Genomic DNA, 16910 nt, shown 5'->3' with positions numbered 1-16910 from the left:
ACAGGGGACAAACAGCTCGTCAGTCCTCTGCGGAGGGTTCTGGGGAGTGTGTGCACAGTTCTCTGACCATCACCATCAGTGTCACAAGAGCACGCACATGGTTGCGGGCAAAGACCTTTCCAGGAGCGAGGCAAACACAGGCGGGGGTGGAGTGGGGGGCGCTTAAAGTGAGGACTCTTGGGGTGCTACAACACTGCATTGTGAATAGGCACACTCGGGTGCCATGACCAAAGAGCTAGAAGAGTTCCACCTAAGAAAGCCAGTGGTGTTCCTCTAAGTGAGTCACCCTACTCTAGGCTGTAAAAGATTTGGAGGCCAAGAGGGGGAAAGAGAGAGACTAGAGTGTACAGCTGTGTCTCTCAGAGATCCATTCTCAGGGATGGGGCTGGCAGATGCTCACCCTCACTTCTTGCCCAGGGAACAAGGTTATTATGAACCATGCCTTGCAGCCTGAGGTATGCCACGTGGTAGCTGATGGTCTCTGTGAAATAGGGTGATGGGATGAGTGTGTCTGGGAAAGGATGGTGAGCAGCCATCATGAAACTGGCTGGGCAGCCAGAGTTCTCAGGGCAAAAAAACAAATAATCAAACAATACCCAGATGTTTCCCACGTACTAGATATGGGCCACAGGCAGGAGCTATTTCACTCAGTTTTGCTTGGTGTCATTCCTCCCCAGACCTTGTCTAAAGAGTTTCTGGATTGGGGAGAGGATTTTGGCAGCAAGATACACAAAATGAGTGGCTGGATGTGTAAGGGTCAAGGGGTGGTCATGGAGGGAAAAGATGGTCTATGTCTGGGGAAGAGTAGGGGTATGACCACCAGGAAAGCAGAGACAGGTCTCAGGGTAGAGAGTAGGTGTGTGTGTGGGAGGGGGAAGTAATTTAAGCCAGTCAAAAGGTCAAGAGTGAAGAGTCCAGTTCAGAAAAATTCAGTCATGGAAGGAAAATGTGGTGGCCACCTGACATTCCTAACCTCCCTAAAACACAGCCCTATGTGTTTTCTGGTGCTGTGTGGGGCCAGAGATGGGTCAGCTGTGCCTATGTTCCCCAGACCAGATGCTCAGGGTAGTTTCAGTGGGGGTAATGCAATGCAGACAGACACTGCATCATCATCGAAGACACTTCATCATCATCATAACCAAGCTGAGAGAGCAGGAGATCAGGAAGGGCTTGTCTCTGCTTTCCAACAGGGGGAGAAGGGATGAGAAAAAAGCTGTGGACCAGCCCCTGTTTTCAGCCAAGTGGACACTGGCCCTGCCCAACCCCAGGATGAATGTGGAGGGTGGAGAGAAAAGAGAAAATTGGTCTCTACTTGCCTCCTTGAATCTTATTCTGTTACAACAGCAAAAGAGGAACCCTGAAGTAGCCATTCTACATACGCTCATTTGCAAAGGAAACACAGAAAGTGAATCTCAACAATTTATCCATTTCCCAGCATTAAAGGTTTCACAGAACAGGCTCATACCTTCTTGGCTACTTCAGCCAGCAGAAGGGTCTTTCCGGTGCAAGGCCCCCCATATATAATAAGAGGGTTGATGTGCCCGATTTTGCTTGGAAGAAGGTACTTATGCACGATGTTTAGAGATTCGCATTTATACTCATAGAAGGAGGCATAGGTCTTACACAAGGAGGAATGCTGGAGAATTTCATCATAGAGAGTATCAGTTTCTGTGTCAAAGTTCTGTTGGACCGTTGCCTGGATGATATCGATCATGTCCTCATAAAATTGCTTACCAAGCCCTTCTATGTAATGATTTTCTATTTCTTGGGAATAGCCGAGTTTCATGTCACAATGAGTAACAGAGGTGTAGACTCGCAAATTGGAGGATGCAACGATAGTAGGAATAAATTCATCCCTGAGTTTTATCAGCTTCTCTTGTGCTTCTGGGTCCCGGATAATCCTTGGATCTGTTCCTGTGATATCCATGTATTTTCCCATTTCTGGAATTTTCACAAAGCGCTCAATGTTTGCAATTTTCCTAATGTAGCACACACACTTCTTTAGGAATGCGGGTGTTTGCTTTCCAAGAGCAAAGTCAAATTCATCCTCTATAGCTGAAAGACAATGAGACGAGTTTATTGGCTAGAACAAAGGAGTCACTGCCACTGCTGTACTTAGCCCTCAGTCACTGGGGGTTAATTATTTTTCACTTAGAGTGTGCAGGGAATGCAGACAAATCTCTGTACTTCCTGTTTGTCTTTTCATAAGGATCCTGGAACTCAGAGAATGTGTTTTTTCACCTTTTTTGGGGAAGGGCCACACCTGGTGGTTCTCAGGACCTACTCCTGGGTCTGTGCTCAGCGATCAGTCCTGGTGGTGCCTGGGACTTAAGGCTCATAAACAGAGGTAACACCTTGCACGAAGACACCCCAGGCTCAAATCCCCAGCACCACATATGTTCCCCTGAGTATCGCCAGGGATCATTCCAAGCACAGACCAGGAAATGCCCCTGAGTACCACCAGGTGTGGCTTTCGAACCCAAACCCACAGAAGAAGAATGTTTCAAGTTCAAGAATATTTTAAGTTGATCATTGTATGACTGAAACTCAAACATGGAAGCTGTTTAAACTGTATTTCACAGTGATTCAATTAAAAAAATGTTTCAACATGATGGCCATTCAGTATCTGTATTGTAAACCATAATGCCCCAAAGTAGAGAGAGCATAAGAAAGAAACTGCCTACCAGCGAGGCAGGAGATGGGTTAGAGTGAGGGTGGAGGGATGGATGCTGGGGAACTTGGTGGTGGGAAAACTACACCCATGGAGGGATGGGTGTTCCATCATTGTATGACTGAAAGTCAATCATGAAAGCTTTGTAACTGTATCTCACGGTGATTCAATAAAAATTTTAAAAAATAACAAAAGAATGTTTCAAGTTCTATAAAGGGGAACAATGAAGTGCCTCCAGAGCAAACAATCTGGTGGTGGGTTTGCCACTAAAACATTGTATACCTGAGCTTTTATTATTAATAGCATTGCAAATTGTACTGCCTAAATAATTTTTTAAAAAAGTGATAGAAAATAATTTTGACTTGGAGAGGTCAGGAAAGGTCTTCCTAAGGAGGGTATTCCAGACTGAGATCTGGTGGACACATGGAGTAGGGGAAGAGCTGGGGCTTGGAGAATGTAGAACTAGGCTGGCCCTAAACTGAAAACTCTTTTATGTGCTGGCCCCTACTCCAACATCAAACATTATCTAGAACCACATGTGGATTTTGTAAGTAACTATTAGGGCAGGTGGGAATTTATGTGAAGACAGTGCTTCTCAGTGGCAGGCTCAGGACAATATTTTGTTTCAAATCAAATTGTATGACCCAAGTAGCACTGTATCACTGTTGTCTCATTGTTCATCGATTTGCTCAAGCAGGCATCAGTAATGTCTCCATTGTGAGACTTGTTATTACTGTTTTTGGCATATAGAATATGCCATGGGTAACTTGCCAGGCTCTGCTGTGAGGGCAGGATACTCTCGGTAGCTTGCTGGGCTCTCTGAGAGGGACAGAGGAATTGAACTCGGGTTGGCCACGTGCAAGGCAAATGCCCTACCTGCCGTGCTATCATTCCAGTCCATGACCCAAGTAGGATTGCTAATGTTGGCGTGTCTTTCTCTTCAGTAGACTTTTACAAATGGTTTTAGGCAGACTGGTTGAGGAGCCAAGTTGACCCAGTTGGGATATTTGTCATCTGAGATAGCCCCGTGGTGCAGAGTGCAAATGTAAGGTCATGAGTCCTCACCCTGGTGCCACCACATGTGTAAACCTGGCAGCCCTGCAGTTTGGGCCTGGTGATTTCTGATAGTTATGGTGCATGGTGCCTTAAGTGATTTCTGGTCACATTACTGCCAGGTGTGTGTGGGACCAAAAGTAAAGAGGTGTAATGCCCAGTTGAACCCCGCTAAATAGGTCAGCACCATGGCCAGGAAATGTGACTTGTGGGAAGCATGTATGTGAGCACTTCCCAGTGATCATTACAACCAGTGTGTGTGTGTGTGTGTGTGTGTGTATACATACCACAACTAAAATGGGGGAAACCACTTTATTCTCATAAACATGCATGCAAGCACCACAACTCAGAGTGTGGCATTTGGTGAAGACGGCAGCTGAGTGTGTGAGCAGAGCACCAGTGCGTGTGGGTGCTGAGAACATTCAAGATCCCCGGAGGGCAACACCCCTAAACATGTGAGCACCCAGCCAGACAGGTGTCACCCCTCCGTCATCACAGCAATACCACCACTAAGCACAATAGGGCAAGGGGGAGTGGGAAAAGCCAGAAAAAAGAAACTTGGGCAACAAAAGCCAATCTTTATAGAAGGGTAAGAACTTGCTATCATGTAGACCAGGAAGACAAAGCCTTGACACTGCGCTCCTGCTGAAAGCAGCCCTTGGTCTTTCTCTTCTCTGATCATCTGGCACAATTCTAGGAAGAGTTTAGAGCCACTGCTGAGTACTGTGAAGGGAAAGGGCGGCTCAAACTGCAGAGGATTTTTCATCCTGGGTGAAAACTCATAGCTTGGCATTGCTTGCACACCGGGAAATACTGTCACTGCTTCTGTGGAATGGGTGTGTCACCGGGGCGTGCTAGGTAAAAAGACATATAACAGTCAAGCTGGTGGAGTCCCAGATGCATGGTTTCAGGGAAAAGGAACTTGTGCACAGAGGGCCTGCCTCTGGGACTGACATCCTATGCACACAGCTATCAATGCACTATGTGAGACAAAGTCAATTCAACAGTTATTTTTAGAAGCAAATTACATCGTAATGATTTATTAGAATACAAAAAATGCAGAGAGAGGGCTAGAGAGATTGGGAAGGGATTAAAACACTTGCCTTGCATGCAGCTGATGCTGGTTCAATCCCCAGCACCACATACAGTCCACCTAAGCACTCCAGGAGATCCCTGAGCACTGAGTCAGGAGCAAGCCCCCAGACAACTAAATATGGCCTCTAAATCCCCCAAAGAAAAAAATTCAGAGAAAAAAAGTAATTGTTCTCTTTCTCTGCATTTTCCTTAATATCTTTAATGTTGAACTTGTCAATAATTCACAATGAAGCACACGATGAAGAGAGCATTGCTCTTGGGCAAAAGTATTGGCAGGATTCAACAAATGAATGCCTAGACTTGGTGAAAACTCCTGTAGGTACCAGAAAGAAAGCTGGGGTGCGAGAAGTGAATAGTAGTGTGAGAAGTGAATAGTAGGTGAGATGGGGCTGGAATGTTGGTGGTGAGACAGTGTATCTACACACAGAGATGTGAAGCTATAGCACTGACATTCTAAAGTGTTATAAGCCAACCGAAAGTCATTTGAAAAATGATGAGATTTCCAATTCTGGCATATGTAATTCATAAAGCATTGTTGTTTCTGCTCGCTCCAGACCAGACAGTGCTCAAGATGCTCAAGAGACCATATGATGTTGGGAATTGAAGTCAGAGTTTCTGCACAAAGCATTGTTCCAGCCTCTTGAGCATCTTCTATCATGCTTGAAAAACAAATTTCTTACGATGAACAAATTTCTTATGATGGCTTGTGCCCAGCTCCTAATGTTTTTTCTCTCTCCCAGGGCCTGGCTACCTTTACTTTCTTTTTTTCTCCTGACACTCAATAAGCTCATTTCTGTCTTAGGGATTGTTCATCTGTTCATCTCTTTGCATGAATTCTCTCCACTGTCAGTTTGGAGTCGTTCTATGACCTCAAATAGCCAGATCTTCTTGGGCACAGGGCAAAGTGCCTGCCTTGCAGGAGTGAGGCCACACGTGTGATGTCCTGAGTCACCCACATGTACTGAGCAAGGGTGGGGGACTCTGTGTCTGGGACCCCTAGTATCACAACACAATATGTGATTTGGGGAGGAGTCAATTGTGTGTAAGCACCTAAACTAAAGGTGTGCAATACTCAAAGAGCACAGTCACAAGGTCCACAACCAAAAGGGGTGACCTCGGCAAACACAGTGGTCGAACGCATGAGCATGGCAACCAGATGGAAGATGTCTGACTTATAACGAGCATGTGTGCCACTTACAACCATTGCAACAAAATCAGTGAAGGGAAGAAATTCTTCATCTTGCTGCCCAACAAATCTAAATATGGACTCCTAGCTCTTTTATCAATGCCTGTTCTCTTATCACTGGCTTGCTTTACCTATGACCCTTATCCTTTCTGGAGTGATCTTGTTTGTTCATTTGATTACCTGCTTAGCTTTTATTTTCCCCACTACAAAAAGTGTCCCAAGAGAGCTGAGACTGACTCTTACTGATTTGATTTCCAGTGTCTGGCACATAGTAGGTCCTCTGTAAATTTTGCTAAGCGAATGAATAAATAATGGATAGCCCAAACTGAGAAACAAGGGCAGAGTCTGCTTTATTGCAATCTGATTTTTTTAAATTCAAAATTTTCTGCTGAACTTCCCAATTTAGTGAACCCCTCCAGTTAAAACAACAGAATATTTGCTTCCCCTGTAGATGGAAACATCTACAAAAATTAAATTGTATGAGAGATGGTAAGTGAAATGAAAGACGTGAAACTCTACAAAGAAAGCAATGGGGGCATCTAATGTTCATCGATTCTGTAATTTACTGAGGATAAGTACAATTACCTGAAAACAGGTACCTCTTAGCTTGGCTGTGTTTCATTTTTCCCTTTTCATGCAACAGCTTCACGGCAGCCTTAAATATCGTCTTGAGCTCCTCAGAGATCTCTTGCCAGGTTTTCTCATTCTCAGCATTGGCAGCAGGTGGCATCTACAGAGTGTGACAATAAGACAGTTTTAACCTCACCACCAGAGAAAACCTCGTCTTTTAGAACAACAGATTTATTTATTTATTTATTGCTATTTAATGAATTAATCCATTTTTGGTTTATTAGGCCACACTGCTGGTGCTCAGGGCTTACTCCTGGCTCTGCCCTCAGGGATCACTCTTGGTGGTGCTCAGGGAATCAGAGATCAAAATTGAAAAATATTAGTTACTATGAACTATAATTCTGTTCATGGATTCGGTTTCATGCATACACTGTTCTAACACCACATGCTCCGGTGGAGTGTCCCATCCCTCCACCATTGTCCCAGTGTCCCCCTCATTCTACCCCACCCCCGAGAGAACTATTGCTATTTGAATGTCTCTTGAATGCCAATACTATGGTTCATGCCTAACAGACAGATTCTCATTTAAATTCTAATAACCTGGAGAGCTGGAAATGGTCTCTATTCTATATGTAAATTTGCAAATCCAAATAGGATTTCTTTGTGGTTGTTTTTCTTACTATGCCGTATATTGTATATTTTCCCCATGAAGGTTTGATAACACGGGTCATGGTAAAATCATCTCTTCAGTACCTTCTCAAGAGGAGAGAGTTATAAGGGAGGCTCTCATACATTACTAATTTGTCTTTAGCTGTTTCGTCTTCCCTTGCTTCTCCCACTCCAGTGGCAGAACTGTCTACTGAGATAATAACATTTATAGTCTTGATGATAATTATATGCACACATTCATTTATTTACCACCACATACATGCTGAAATATCATGTGGGGTTTAGTGAATAATTCCAAATTCCCTAGAGCATAATAAAAACAAATGAGCTTATAGTCATGAAGGAAGGAAGCACTAGTGCCAATTAAAATAGTAATATATAAGCAGTGCTCCTGATCCACCAGGAGAACAAATGCTACAGAAAAAGGGTGCATCAAGACTATTTTCAAGAATTCTGAATTTATATAGCTAGCAGACCTTCATTAATGGAACTTCCAAAAGATACTTTTGAGGATAAAGGAAATTGTGCGGAAGCAAAGTCTGCGATGCTTCCCCCAAAATGAGTCAAATGGGAAGGATTTTATTTTTTAAAAGGAAATGAAGGGCTGGGGCAAAATAAAGCGCCTTTTGCTATGGAAAAGCCTAGTCCTAGGTAACATAAATAGCTTCAAGTACTGGATGGGGGCCCAGGATGGCTTGTGGGCAAAAGAACCTGCCTGGCAGGTGGGGAGCTGCAAGTTTGATCTCTGGTGCTGCCCACACGTGCTGATTAAGGTTGTTGGGTTTCTGTTTTTGGGAGGCCCTGGGGGGAGGGGGTCCTGCCCTCTCCAGGACACAGCAGTGAGGACTGTATGAGCACAATGAAAGCAGGGTCGTCCCAACTGAGCACTGCAACTAAAAACAGAGAGCACCACAGCCAGGTGTGCAAGCCGTATGAGCATGGGTGTGAGCACCACATGGAAAGTGTGAGTGCCACAACCAAGAATGTGTGACCCTCCGAAAATGCGAGGGTAAATGGAAACATTAAAAACAATACAGACATAGGGGCTGGTGCGATAGCACAGTGGGTAGGGCATTTGTCTTGCATGTGCCGACCCGGGTTCGTATCCCAGCATCCCATATGGTCCCCTGAGCACCGCCAGTAGTAATTCCTGAGTGCAGAGCCAGGAGTAACCCCTGTGCATCGCTGGGTATGACCCAAAAAGTAAAAAAAAAATACAGACATATGCTTTATTGCCTAAAGTATGCAATAGTACAGATGCACGCTTTAGGAGAATGATGTGTGTGTGTGTGTGTGTGTGTGTGTGTGTGTGTGTGTGTATGTACAGGGAGGGGGGCTGTACCACACTCAGCAGTGCTTTGGAATCTTTCCCTGTAGGGGTATGTGGTGCTGTGGATTAATATAAACCCAGACCTCCTGCTTATAAACAATACACTCAGTCCACTGAACTCTAGCGCCAACCTCAACTTACCGCATTTTTATTACTTTTCAGCATTTCTGATTTGGGTCTGAGGTAATAAACTGCTGGCACCGAGTTCTCATCACGACAGTACCACTCCTCCAGTAACTTGGTCTCCAGCTTTGCCTCCACGGCAGCGTCCAAAATCATTTCGAACTCTGAGGCTTCCACTTCTCCAGGGATTCGGATGTTCCCGTATTTTTCCCCTAAGAGTCCCTGTGTATCCACAAGAAAGTTCAGTTTAGTGGGTCGCCAGGTAAATTCAGTTTAGCATTCTTATCATGTTGCCACTCAGCTCAGAAACCAGAGTCACAGTTCCATCAATTTTCCCTTTTAATTACAGTGGAAAATCTCCTTTATGGATTATTGCCCAAGACAAATTAGAACAATCTCATTGTAATGGCAATAAATTCATACAGGGAGAACTGATGTTGCTTATCTCATCAGATAAATTCAAATTTTGTGGCAAATTAACTTTTTCAAAGTTTACACAATACCATAAGTATTTGAATTATTTCGCTTGTTCATGGGAAAGAAAAAATGTGAAAGAAAAATGACATACTAGGCTGATGAAATAGCACATATGTAAACTCTACAACAGAAAGGTGGCTTTGTAAAAGACTTATGACTACCTCTAAGTCTGTCATGTATACATGTATACAGCGACAAACGAAGGACTGTAAAAGGACCATCAACCATCAAAAATGGTATTGGAAAACCATTCACAAGAAAAACAAGCTATTATTCTCTCCCATAAGATTGGCAATGAAAAATGCATGCACCAGGTGAAGATGTGAGGAAGTATCTTCATATCTAAAATCAATGGTTGTGTAAATAGAATATTTTTTGTTTTTTTAGAAGAATATCCTGGCAATTATGCTCTAAAAGTCATAGATGTGTGTATACACATATACATGTATATATACACATATGCATGTATAAGTATATATAGTCTTTTAGAATATTTATTTATTTATTTTTTAAATTTTTTTTTTGTTTTGCTTTCTGGGTCACACCCGGCGATGCACAGGGGTCATTCCTGGCTCTATACTCAGGAATTACCCCCGGCGGTGCTCAGGGGACCATAGGGGATGCTGGGAATCAAACCCGGGTCGGCTGCGTGCAAGGCAAGCGCCCTACCCACTGTGCTATCGCTCCAGCCCCTACCAGAATATTTATGCTGAACCCATTTTAACAGGAAAAGAGTTGGTATAACAACTTAAGTGTCCAGCAGCAGATGGGCACTTTGAAATATATTCTAGTCCCATCTATGCAAAGCAGGTACCAAAAATATCACAGAACTCTACTGACATAGAAAGATGTTTATAATCAACTGTTGTGTGAGAAGGTGGGTCACATTATAGTATGTGCAAAATAATTCTGTATGTGTGCATTATATATACACACTAGAGGCTATTGTGTCTCTGTGTATAAACTATCATCCACATCATAGAAAAGAAATTTTATTAGAATACACAAGATTATCCGTGGTTATCTCTGAATGGGTGGTTCTTAATTTTCTTCAGATGTCTTGTATATTTATTGTTTTTTAAATTAGGACCCATTTCAAAGCACATAACTATTATGCTGTCTTGAGAAAATCACCAGGTGTATGAAGTAAGAGGTGCCTGGATCCATGGAGAACCTTAACCGTGAAGGATGCTCTGAATGTTGGCTTGTGTCTAAAGTTTTCAAGGTATGAACCTTGGACTTACATCCTGGCCATTGGGAATTTGTGAGGCACAGAACCTCCCCTTTGCTAAGGCATTAGGAACTGTGTGAAGATTGCTTTCAGCAATGAAAATTTTAGCTTATGTAGCACCCAGCACATTTAAATGACTCTCAACATCTTATCTGGTAGAAACAGAGGAGTAACATAAAAGGAACATTGAGATATCAGTCATGTGGAATAACAGTATGGGGTATGATAGAGTGTGAGAGTCCGAGGGGATACTGGTGACAAAGGGGCATCCACCTACTTCCCGGCCCCTATCAGCTGTACCTCGATCGAGCCCCTGGCCTTGCACACTCAGTGGAATGTGAAGTGTGGTCAGACTTCCTCACACACGCTATCCCTCCTGCCCCCCACTGCACTCGAGCATTCCTTGCAACTCAGACAGGTGAGTGAGTAAATGCCCTGGGTAGATCTGTGTCCAAAATAAATTGATGAGCCAAATGATCATGAAGCTTCTGGGTATCTACCCTAAGGGTCCAAAACTCAATGAAAAAAAAAAACCATCTGCACTCCTATGTTTATTGCAATACTATTCAGAATAGCCAAACCAACCCACAGTGGACCCAAAGTGGAACCAACCCAGATGTCCAAGGTCAGATGACTGGATAAAGAAACTGGCATGGAACCCAATAATGGAATCCAACTCAGCAGTTAGAAAAACATGAAATCTGCTGCCATCTGGGTGGACCTGGAGAGTGGCCTGCTGAATGAAGTCAAAAGGTGGGGGACAGGTGCAGAATGATCTCTCCCATATGCAACATGTGGAGAAACAGAACAGGGGAATAACAAATGCTCAAAACAACAGAAACTAAGAACTTGTCTTTAGAAGCTCGCCATGGGTGGGGGGGGTAGGGCTTGGGGAGGGACACTTGGGCAGTGGTGGAGGGAAGCGGGCCCCTGGGTAGACAGGGTGGTGCTGGAATAGGTCATGCATGAAATATGATTAATAACAGTTTATAAACCATAGTGCTCAAACTAAAGAATTAAAAAGACAACCAAGCACTGTTGAATCAATACACAATCAAATAGAGCTAAAAATATCCTTTGGGTTTATTCTATAGTTCCTAGAAGTTTAGTGTATTTGAAACCATTTCAGCTCTTAACACATCTAATAACAGTCTGGGAAGGTACCAATTTAAAAAAATTATGATTTTTTAAAAAAAATGTGTTTTGAACTTGAAACAGTGGGACGCTTGGGCAGTCTCGGGCCGGAGCAGGTACTGGCTTGAGCTCCGCCGAGATTCGACCCGAGTGGCCATGCCTTTGCACAGCCACTTTGCTGCTGAATGACCAGGATCCAGAACCAGCTATATTACTTCTGGTCCCAGCAAGTGCTTGCAGCCATGTCTCCAGACTGTGAACCAAGCTTTTGCTCCATGCTGCCCCAGGAAGGGAAATGATACAATTTCCAACTTAAATCTCCCTGGACTTAATTACTAAAATACAGAAATCCTAAACCGTGCAGCCTCGGTACTTTATATCTCTTCATTCTCATCAGTGGAAAACTAATTATCAAATGTTTCCTTGTCAATAGGGCCGTATTTTGGGGGGATAAACTCCAACAAGAATAGTGAGTTCTGTGTTGAAACTCCAACAGCAATAGTGAGTTTTGTGTTGAAATACGAAATGTAATCAAGGTAAAGGGAAAATGAAGTGAAATTTATCAGTTATGTAGGTGGGGGTGGGGGGGCTGGGAGGTGGGGGGTGGGAGGTATACTGTTTTTTTTTTTTTGGTGGTGGAGTATTTGCACTGGTGAAAGGACGGGTGTTTGAGCATTGTATATCTGAGACATAAGCCTGAGAACTTTGTAATTTTCCACATGGTGATTCAATAAAATAAATTTTTAAAAATTTGATATTTTTTTGGTGGAGGTGGACCATACTTGTCGCTTGCCCAGGGGTGATTCTTGACTCTGTGGCTCAGGAGTAACACCTGGAGGTGCTCAGGATTCCAGGGATGGAACACGGTTGATCTTATGCAAGGAAAGCACCTTCAATCCTATACTAGCTCCCCAGCCCTTAGAAGGTACAAGCTGTACCAGATAACTTTATTTTTAAATTTTTTATTGGACCACAATGTGATACAGTAACAACTTTCATGATTATGTCTCATACAATGATTGAGCACCCATCCCTCCACCAGTGCACATTTTCCAAGACCAATGTTCCCAGTATCCCTTCCTGTCATCACCACCCCATCCTACCCCCTGTCTCTGTGGAAGGTACGTTCCTTCTTACTCTTACTCTAATTTTGGGTATTATGACTTGCAATACAGATACTAAGAAACCATCATGTTTGGTCCTTAGTCTACTTTCAGCAGACATCTCCCATCCCGAGGGATCCCTCCAACCATAATTTACTTAGCAGTTGCCTCTCTATCCCAACTGCCTTTTCCCTCAGCACGTGAGGCAGGCTTCTAAACAGTGGAATGATCCTCCTGGCCCTTGTCTCTACTGTCCTTAGATATTAGTCTCCCCTTCTGTTACTTTATATTCCACAAATGAGTGCAGTCATTCTATGTCTTCTGTCCATCTCTTTCTGATTAATTTCACTTAGCATGAAACTCTCCATGTCTACCCACTTATGTGCAAATTTAATGATTTCATCTCTTCTAATAGCTGCATAGCATTCCATTGTGTAGATGTACCGAAGTTTCTTTAACCAGTCATCTCTTCTCGAGTACCCGGGTTGTTTCCAGATTCTGGCTATTGTTAAAAGTGCTGCAATGAACATACAATGCAGATGTCATTTCTATTGTGTTTTTTTGCATCTCCAGGATATATTCTCAGGAGTGGTATTACTGGGTCATATGGGAGCTCAATTTCTAGTTTTTGGAGGAATGTCCATATTGTTTTCCAAAAAAGCTGGACCAGTTGGCATTCCTACCAACAATGAAAGAGCATCCCTTTCTGAATTCAGGTCTAATATTGAGGTCTTAAACCCATTTGGATCTGACTTTTGTGCTTGGCGTTAGACAGAGGTCTGAGTTCATTCTTTTGCATGTAGCTGTCCAGATTTCCCAGCACCACTTGCTGAAGAGGCTTTCCTTGCTCCACTTCACATTTCTTGCTCCTTTATCAAAGATTAAGTGATCATATACTTGAGAGGCTATGTTGGCATATTCAACTCTGTTCCATTGGTCTGCAGGTCTGTTTCTATTCCAAAATCATGATGTTTTAATTACTACTGCTTTGTAGTACAGTTTGAGATTGGCGAAGGTGAGACCACCAATCTTCTTTTTCCCAAGGATTGCTTTGGCTATTCGTTGGTGTTTATTACTCTATATGAATTTCAGGAGTGTTTTGTCTATTTCTTTGAAAAATGTCATGGGTATCCTTATAGGGACTACATTGAATCTGTACAATGCTTTGGGGATTGCCATTTTGATGATGTTAATCCTTCCAATCCATGAACAGGGGATGTATCTCCATTTTCTAGTATCCTCTTTTATTCTTGAAGTACTGTTCTGTAGTTTTCTTTGTATAGGTCCTTCACCTCTTTAGTTAAGCTGATTCCAAGGTACTTGATTTTCTGAAGCACTATTGTGAACAGGATTTTTGAAAAAATATCTCTTTCTTCTTTTTCATTACTTGTATTAGGAAAGCCATAGACTTTTGGGTATTGATTTTGTAACCTGCCACTCTACTATATAAACCTATTGTTTCTAGGATCTTTTCTATAGAACCTTTATGGTTCTCTAAGTATAGTATCATGTAGTGATAGCTTGACTTCTTCCTTTCCTATCTAGATGCCCTGGATATAGATGCCCTGGATATCCTTTTCTTGCCTAAGTGCTATGACAAGTACTTTCAGTATTATATTGAAGTGATCAGAGTGGGAAACCTTGTCTTATTCCCAATCTTAGAGGTAAGACCCTTAGGTTTTCCCCATTGAGAATAATGCTTGCTGTGGGCTTGTGGTACATGGCTTTGACTATATTGAGGAAAGTTACTCAATTCCCATTTTGCTGAGAGTTTTTATCATAAAAGGTGCTGGATCTTATCAAATGCCTTCTCTGCATCTATTGATATGATCATATGGTTTTTATTTTTCCTTTTATTGATATTATGTATTATGTTGATTGATTTGTGAATGTTAAACCATTTTTGCATCCCAGGGATGAATCCTACTTGGTCATGGTGTATGATCTTTTTGATGAGTTGTTGGATTCAATATGCTAGTATTTTGTTGAGGATCTTTGCATCTATATCCATCAGGGATATCAGCCTGTAATTCTCTTTTTTTAGTGGTGTCTCTGTCTGCTTTTGGTATGAGGGTTATATTTGCCTCATAGAAACCGTTTGAAAGTGTTTCTGTTTCTTCAATTTCTTGGAAAAGCTTAAATTGGATTGGGAGTATGTCCGCTTTTAAGGTTTGGAAGAATTCACTAGTGAATCCATCTGGGTCAGGGCTTTTGTTTTTGGGGAGACTTTGATTATTATTTCAATTTCCTTGATGGTGATAGGTTTGTTCAGATATTCCAAGTCTTCTTGGGTCAGCTTTGGGAGATTGTAGGAGTCCAGGAATTTATCCATTTCTTTGAGGTTGTCTTGTGTCATGGAATAAAGCTTTTCAAAGTAATCTCTGATTATCCCTTGAATTTCTGTGGGTTCTGTTGTGATGTTTCCCTTTTCATTTCTGATTCTCTTTATTAGGGGTCTCTCTTTCTCTTCCTTTGTGAGTCTTGCTAGTGGTTTACCAATCTTGTTTATTTTCTCAAAGAACAGGTCTTGGTTTCACTGATCTTTTGGATTGTTTTTTTGAGTTTCCATGTTATTAATTTCTGCTCTAAGTTTTATTATTTTTTTCCTCGTCTGATTTGGGCTCCTTTTGATGGTCATCCTCCAAGATCTTAAACTGTGAGGTTAAATTACTTATGTGTTTTTACTTACTTACTCTTATGTGTTTTTACTTACTTATCTTACTTCCTGAAGAATACTTGTAGAGCTATAAACTTTCCTCTTAACACTGCATTTGCTGTGTCCTATAGGTTCTGGTAACTCGTGTCTTCATCCTCATTGTTCCCAGGAATCTTTTGATTTCCTCTTTGATTTCTTTTCTAAGCCATTTGTTGTTCAGTAGTGAGTTGTTTAATTTCCAGGTGTTTGGTTTGAGTTTCTGTTTCTGAGTGTGATTCATTTAAATTTTTCATGCATCATGGTCTGAAAAGATCATTGATACAATTTCTGTCCTCTTAATTTAATGAAGGTATGTTTTGTGATCCAGCGTGTGGTCTATTTTGGAGAATGTCCCATGTGCACTTGGGAAGAATGTGTATTCAAGTGTATTTTTGGGGATGAAATGTCCTATAGATTTCTACTAAACCCTGGTCTTCCATTTATTCCCTCAGATAAAATATGTCCTTGCTGAGCTTGAGTCTGATTGATCTATGGAGAGGTCATAAGGCAGTGATGAAATCTCCAACTACTATTGTGTTTCTATGAATGTATTTCTTCAAGTCTATGAGCAGTTGTTTTAAGTATTTTGCTGGTTACTCATTAGGTGCATATTCATTTAGGAGTGTGAGTTCTTCCTGATGTACAGATCCTTTGATCATTAAGAAATGACCTTTACTGTCTCTTGTTAACTTCTTCAGTATGAGGTCTATGTGGTCTGATATTAGTATGACCACTCCAGCTTTTTTGAGGGAGTTGTTTACTTGTAGAATTGCTTTCCATCCTTTCACTTTGAGTCTGCATTTGCTCTAACTGTTAAGATGTGTTTCTTGAGGCAGCAGAATGTTGAGTTTGATTTTCAGATCCATCCTGTCACTCTGTCTTTTAATTCGTGCATTTACCCCATTGAGAAAGATTATTGTTATGGGGTTTTGTCCCATCTTCCTGCCAAAGTTTGGTGTATTTGAGGGACTTGTTTTGTCTTAAAGTAGCCCATATAATTGCTCTTATAGCCATGGTTTTGAGGCTATGAAGTTCCTGAATTGTTGTTTGTCTGTGAAGCTGTTCCTTCCAATATCAATGAGAGTCTAGCTGGGTAAAGTATTCTTGGGGAGGCATTTACTTCATTGGGTTTTGTCACTATATCCCACTACTATCTTTGGGCCCTTAAAGTTTCCTCAGATAAGTCTGCTGTGATTCTTAAGGATGCTCCTTTACAGGCAATTTCTTTCTTTGATCTTGCTTCTTTCAGAATTTTATCTCTGTCTATGGTTTTTGTTATTCTGATACGAATGTGTCTTGGAATATTTTCATTTGGATTTCTTTTAGCTGGTACCCTTTGAGTCTCCTGAATATGTTCACATGTGCTCTTCAGCTCTGGGAATGTCTCAGCAATTATGTGTTTGACAGTTTCTTCTTCACCAGGGTTTTCCTCCTGTCCCTCTGGGACTCCAATGATTGTTATTTCTCTTGGAATCATCTCGGTTTTCTTTTGACATCTGTTGGTTTATTTTTGAGGTTTCTTTACATTTTATGCTGTTGTCTGAAGATTCTCTGCACCTCATCTTGGAGCTCA

At 42.0% G+C, this 16910-nt stretch overlaps 1 protein-coding gene across 3 annotated transcripts in view; it reads right to left on the bottom strand.

Moving 5' to 3' along the window:
* Positions 1-16910, bottom strand: part of NWD2 (NACHT and WD repeat domain containing 2) — a 181353-nt gene that overhangs the window by 7817 nt on the left and 156626 nt on the right. For 2 of the 3 annotated variants that reach the window (XM_055138504.1, XM_055138505.1), the window contains 3 exons: positions 8716-8919; positions 6591-6735; positions 1466-2055 (listed from right to left, as the gene is read on the bottom strand). In XM_055138504.1, the coding sequence (XP_054994479.1) occupies positions 1466-2055; positions 6591-6735; positions 8716-8919 (939 nt within the window). Of the gene's footprint in view, positions 1-1465; positions 2056-6590; positions 6736-8715; positions 8920-16910 lie in introns of those variants that run through there. The other variant, XM_055138506.1, reaches the window with a different exon arrangement.

Source organism: Sorex araneus, chromosome 5 (genome assembly GCF_027595985.1).
Source record: "Sorex araneus isolate mSorAra2 chromosome 5, mSorAra2.pri, whole genome shotgun sequence".
Taxonomy (NCBI): domain Eukaryota; kingdom Metazoa; phylum Chordata; class Mammalia; order Eulipotyphla; family Soricidae; genus Sorex; species Sorex araneus.
Note: the sequence above shows the minus strand (reverse complement) of the source record. Positions and strands in the feature narration are given on the sequence as shown.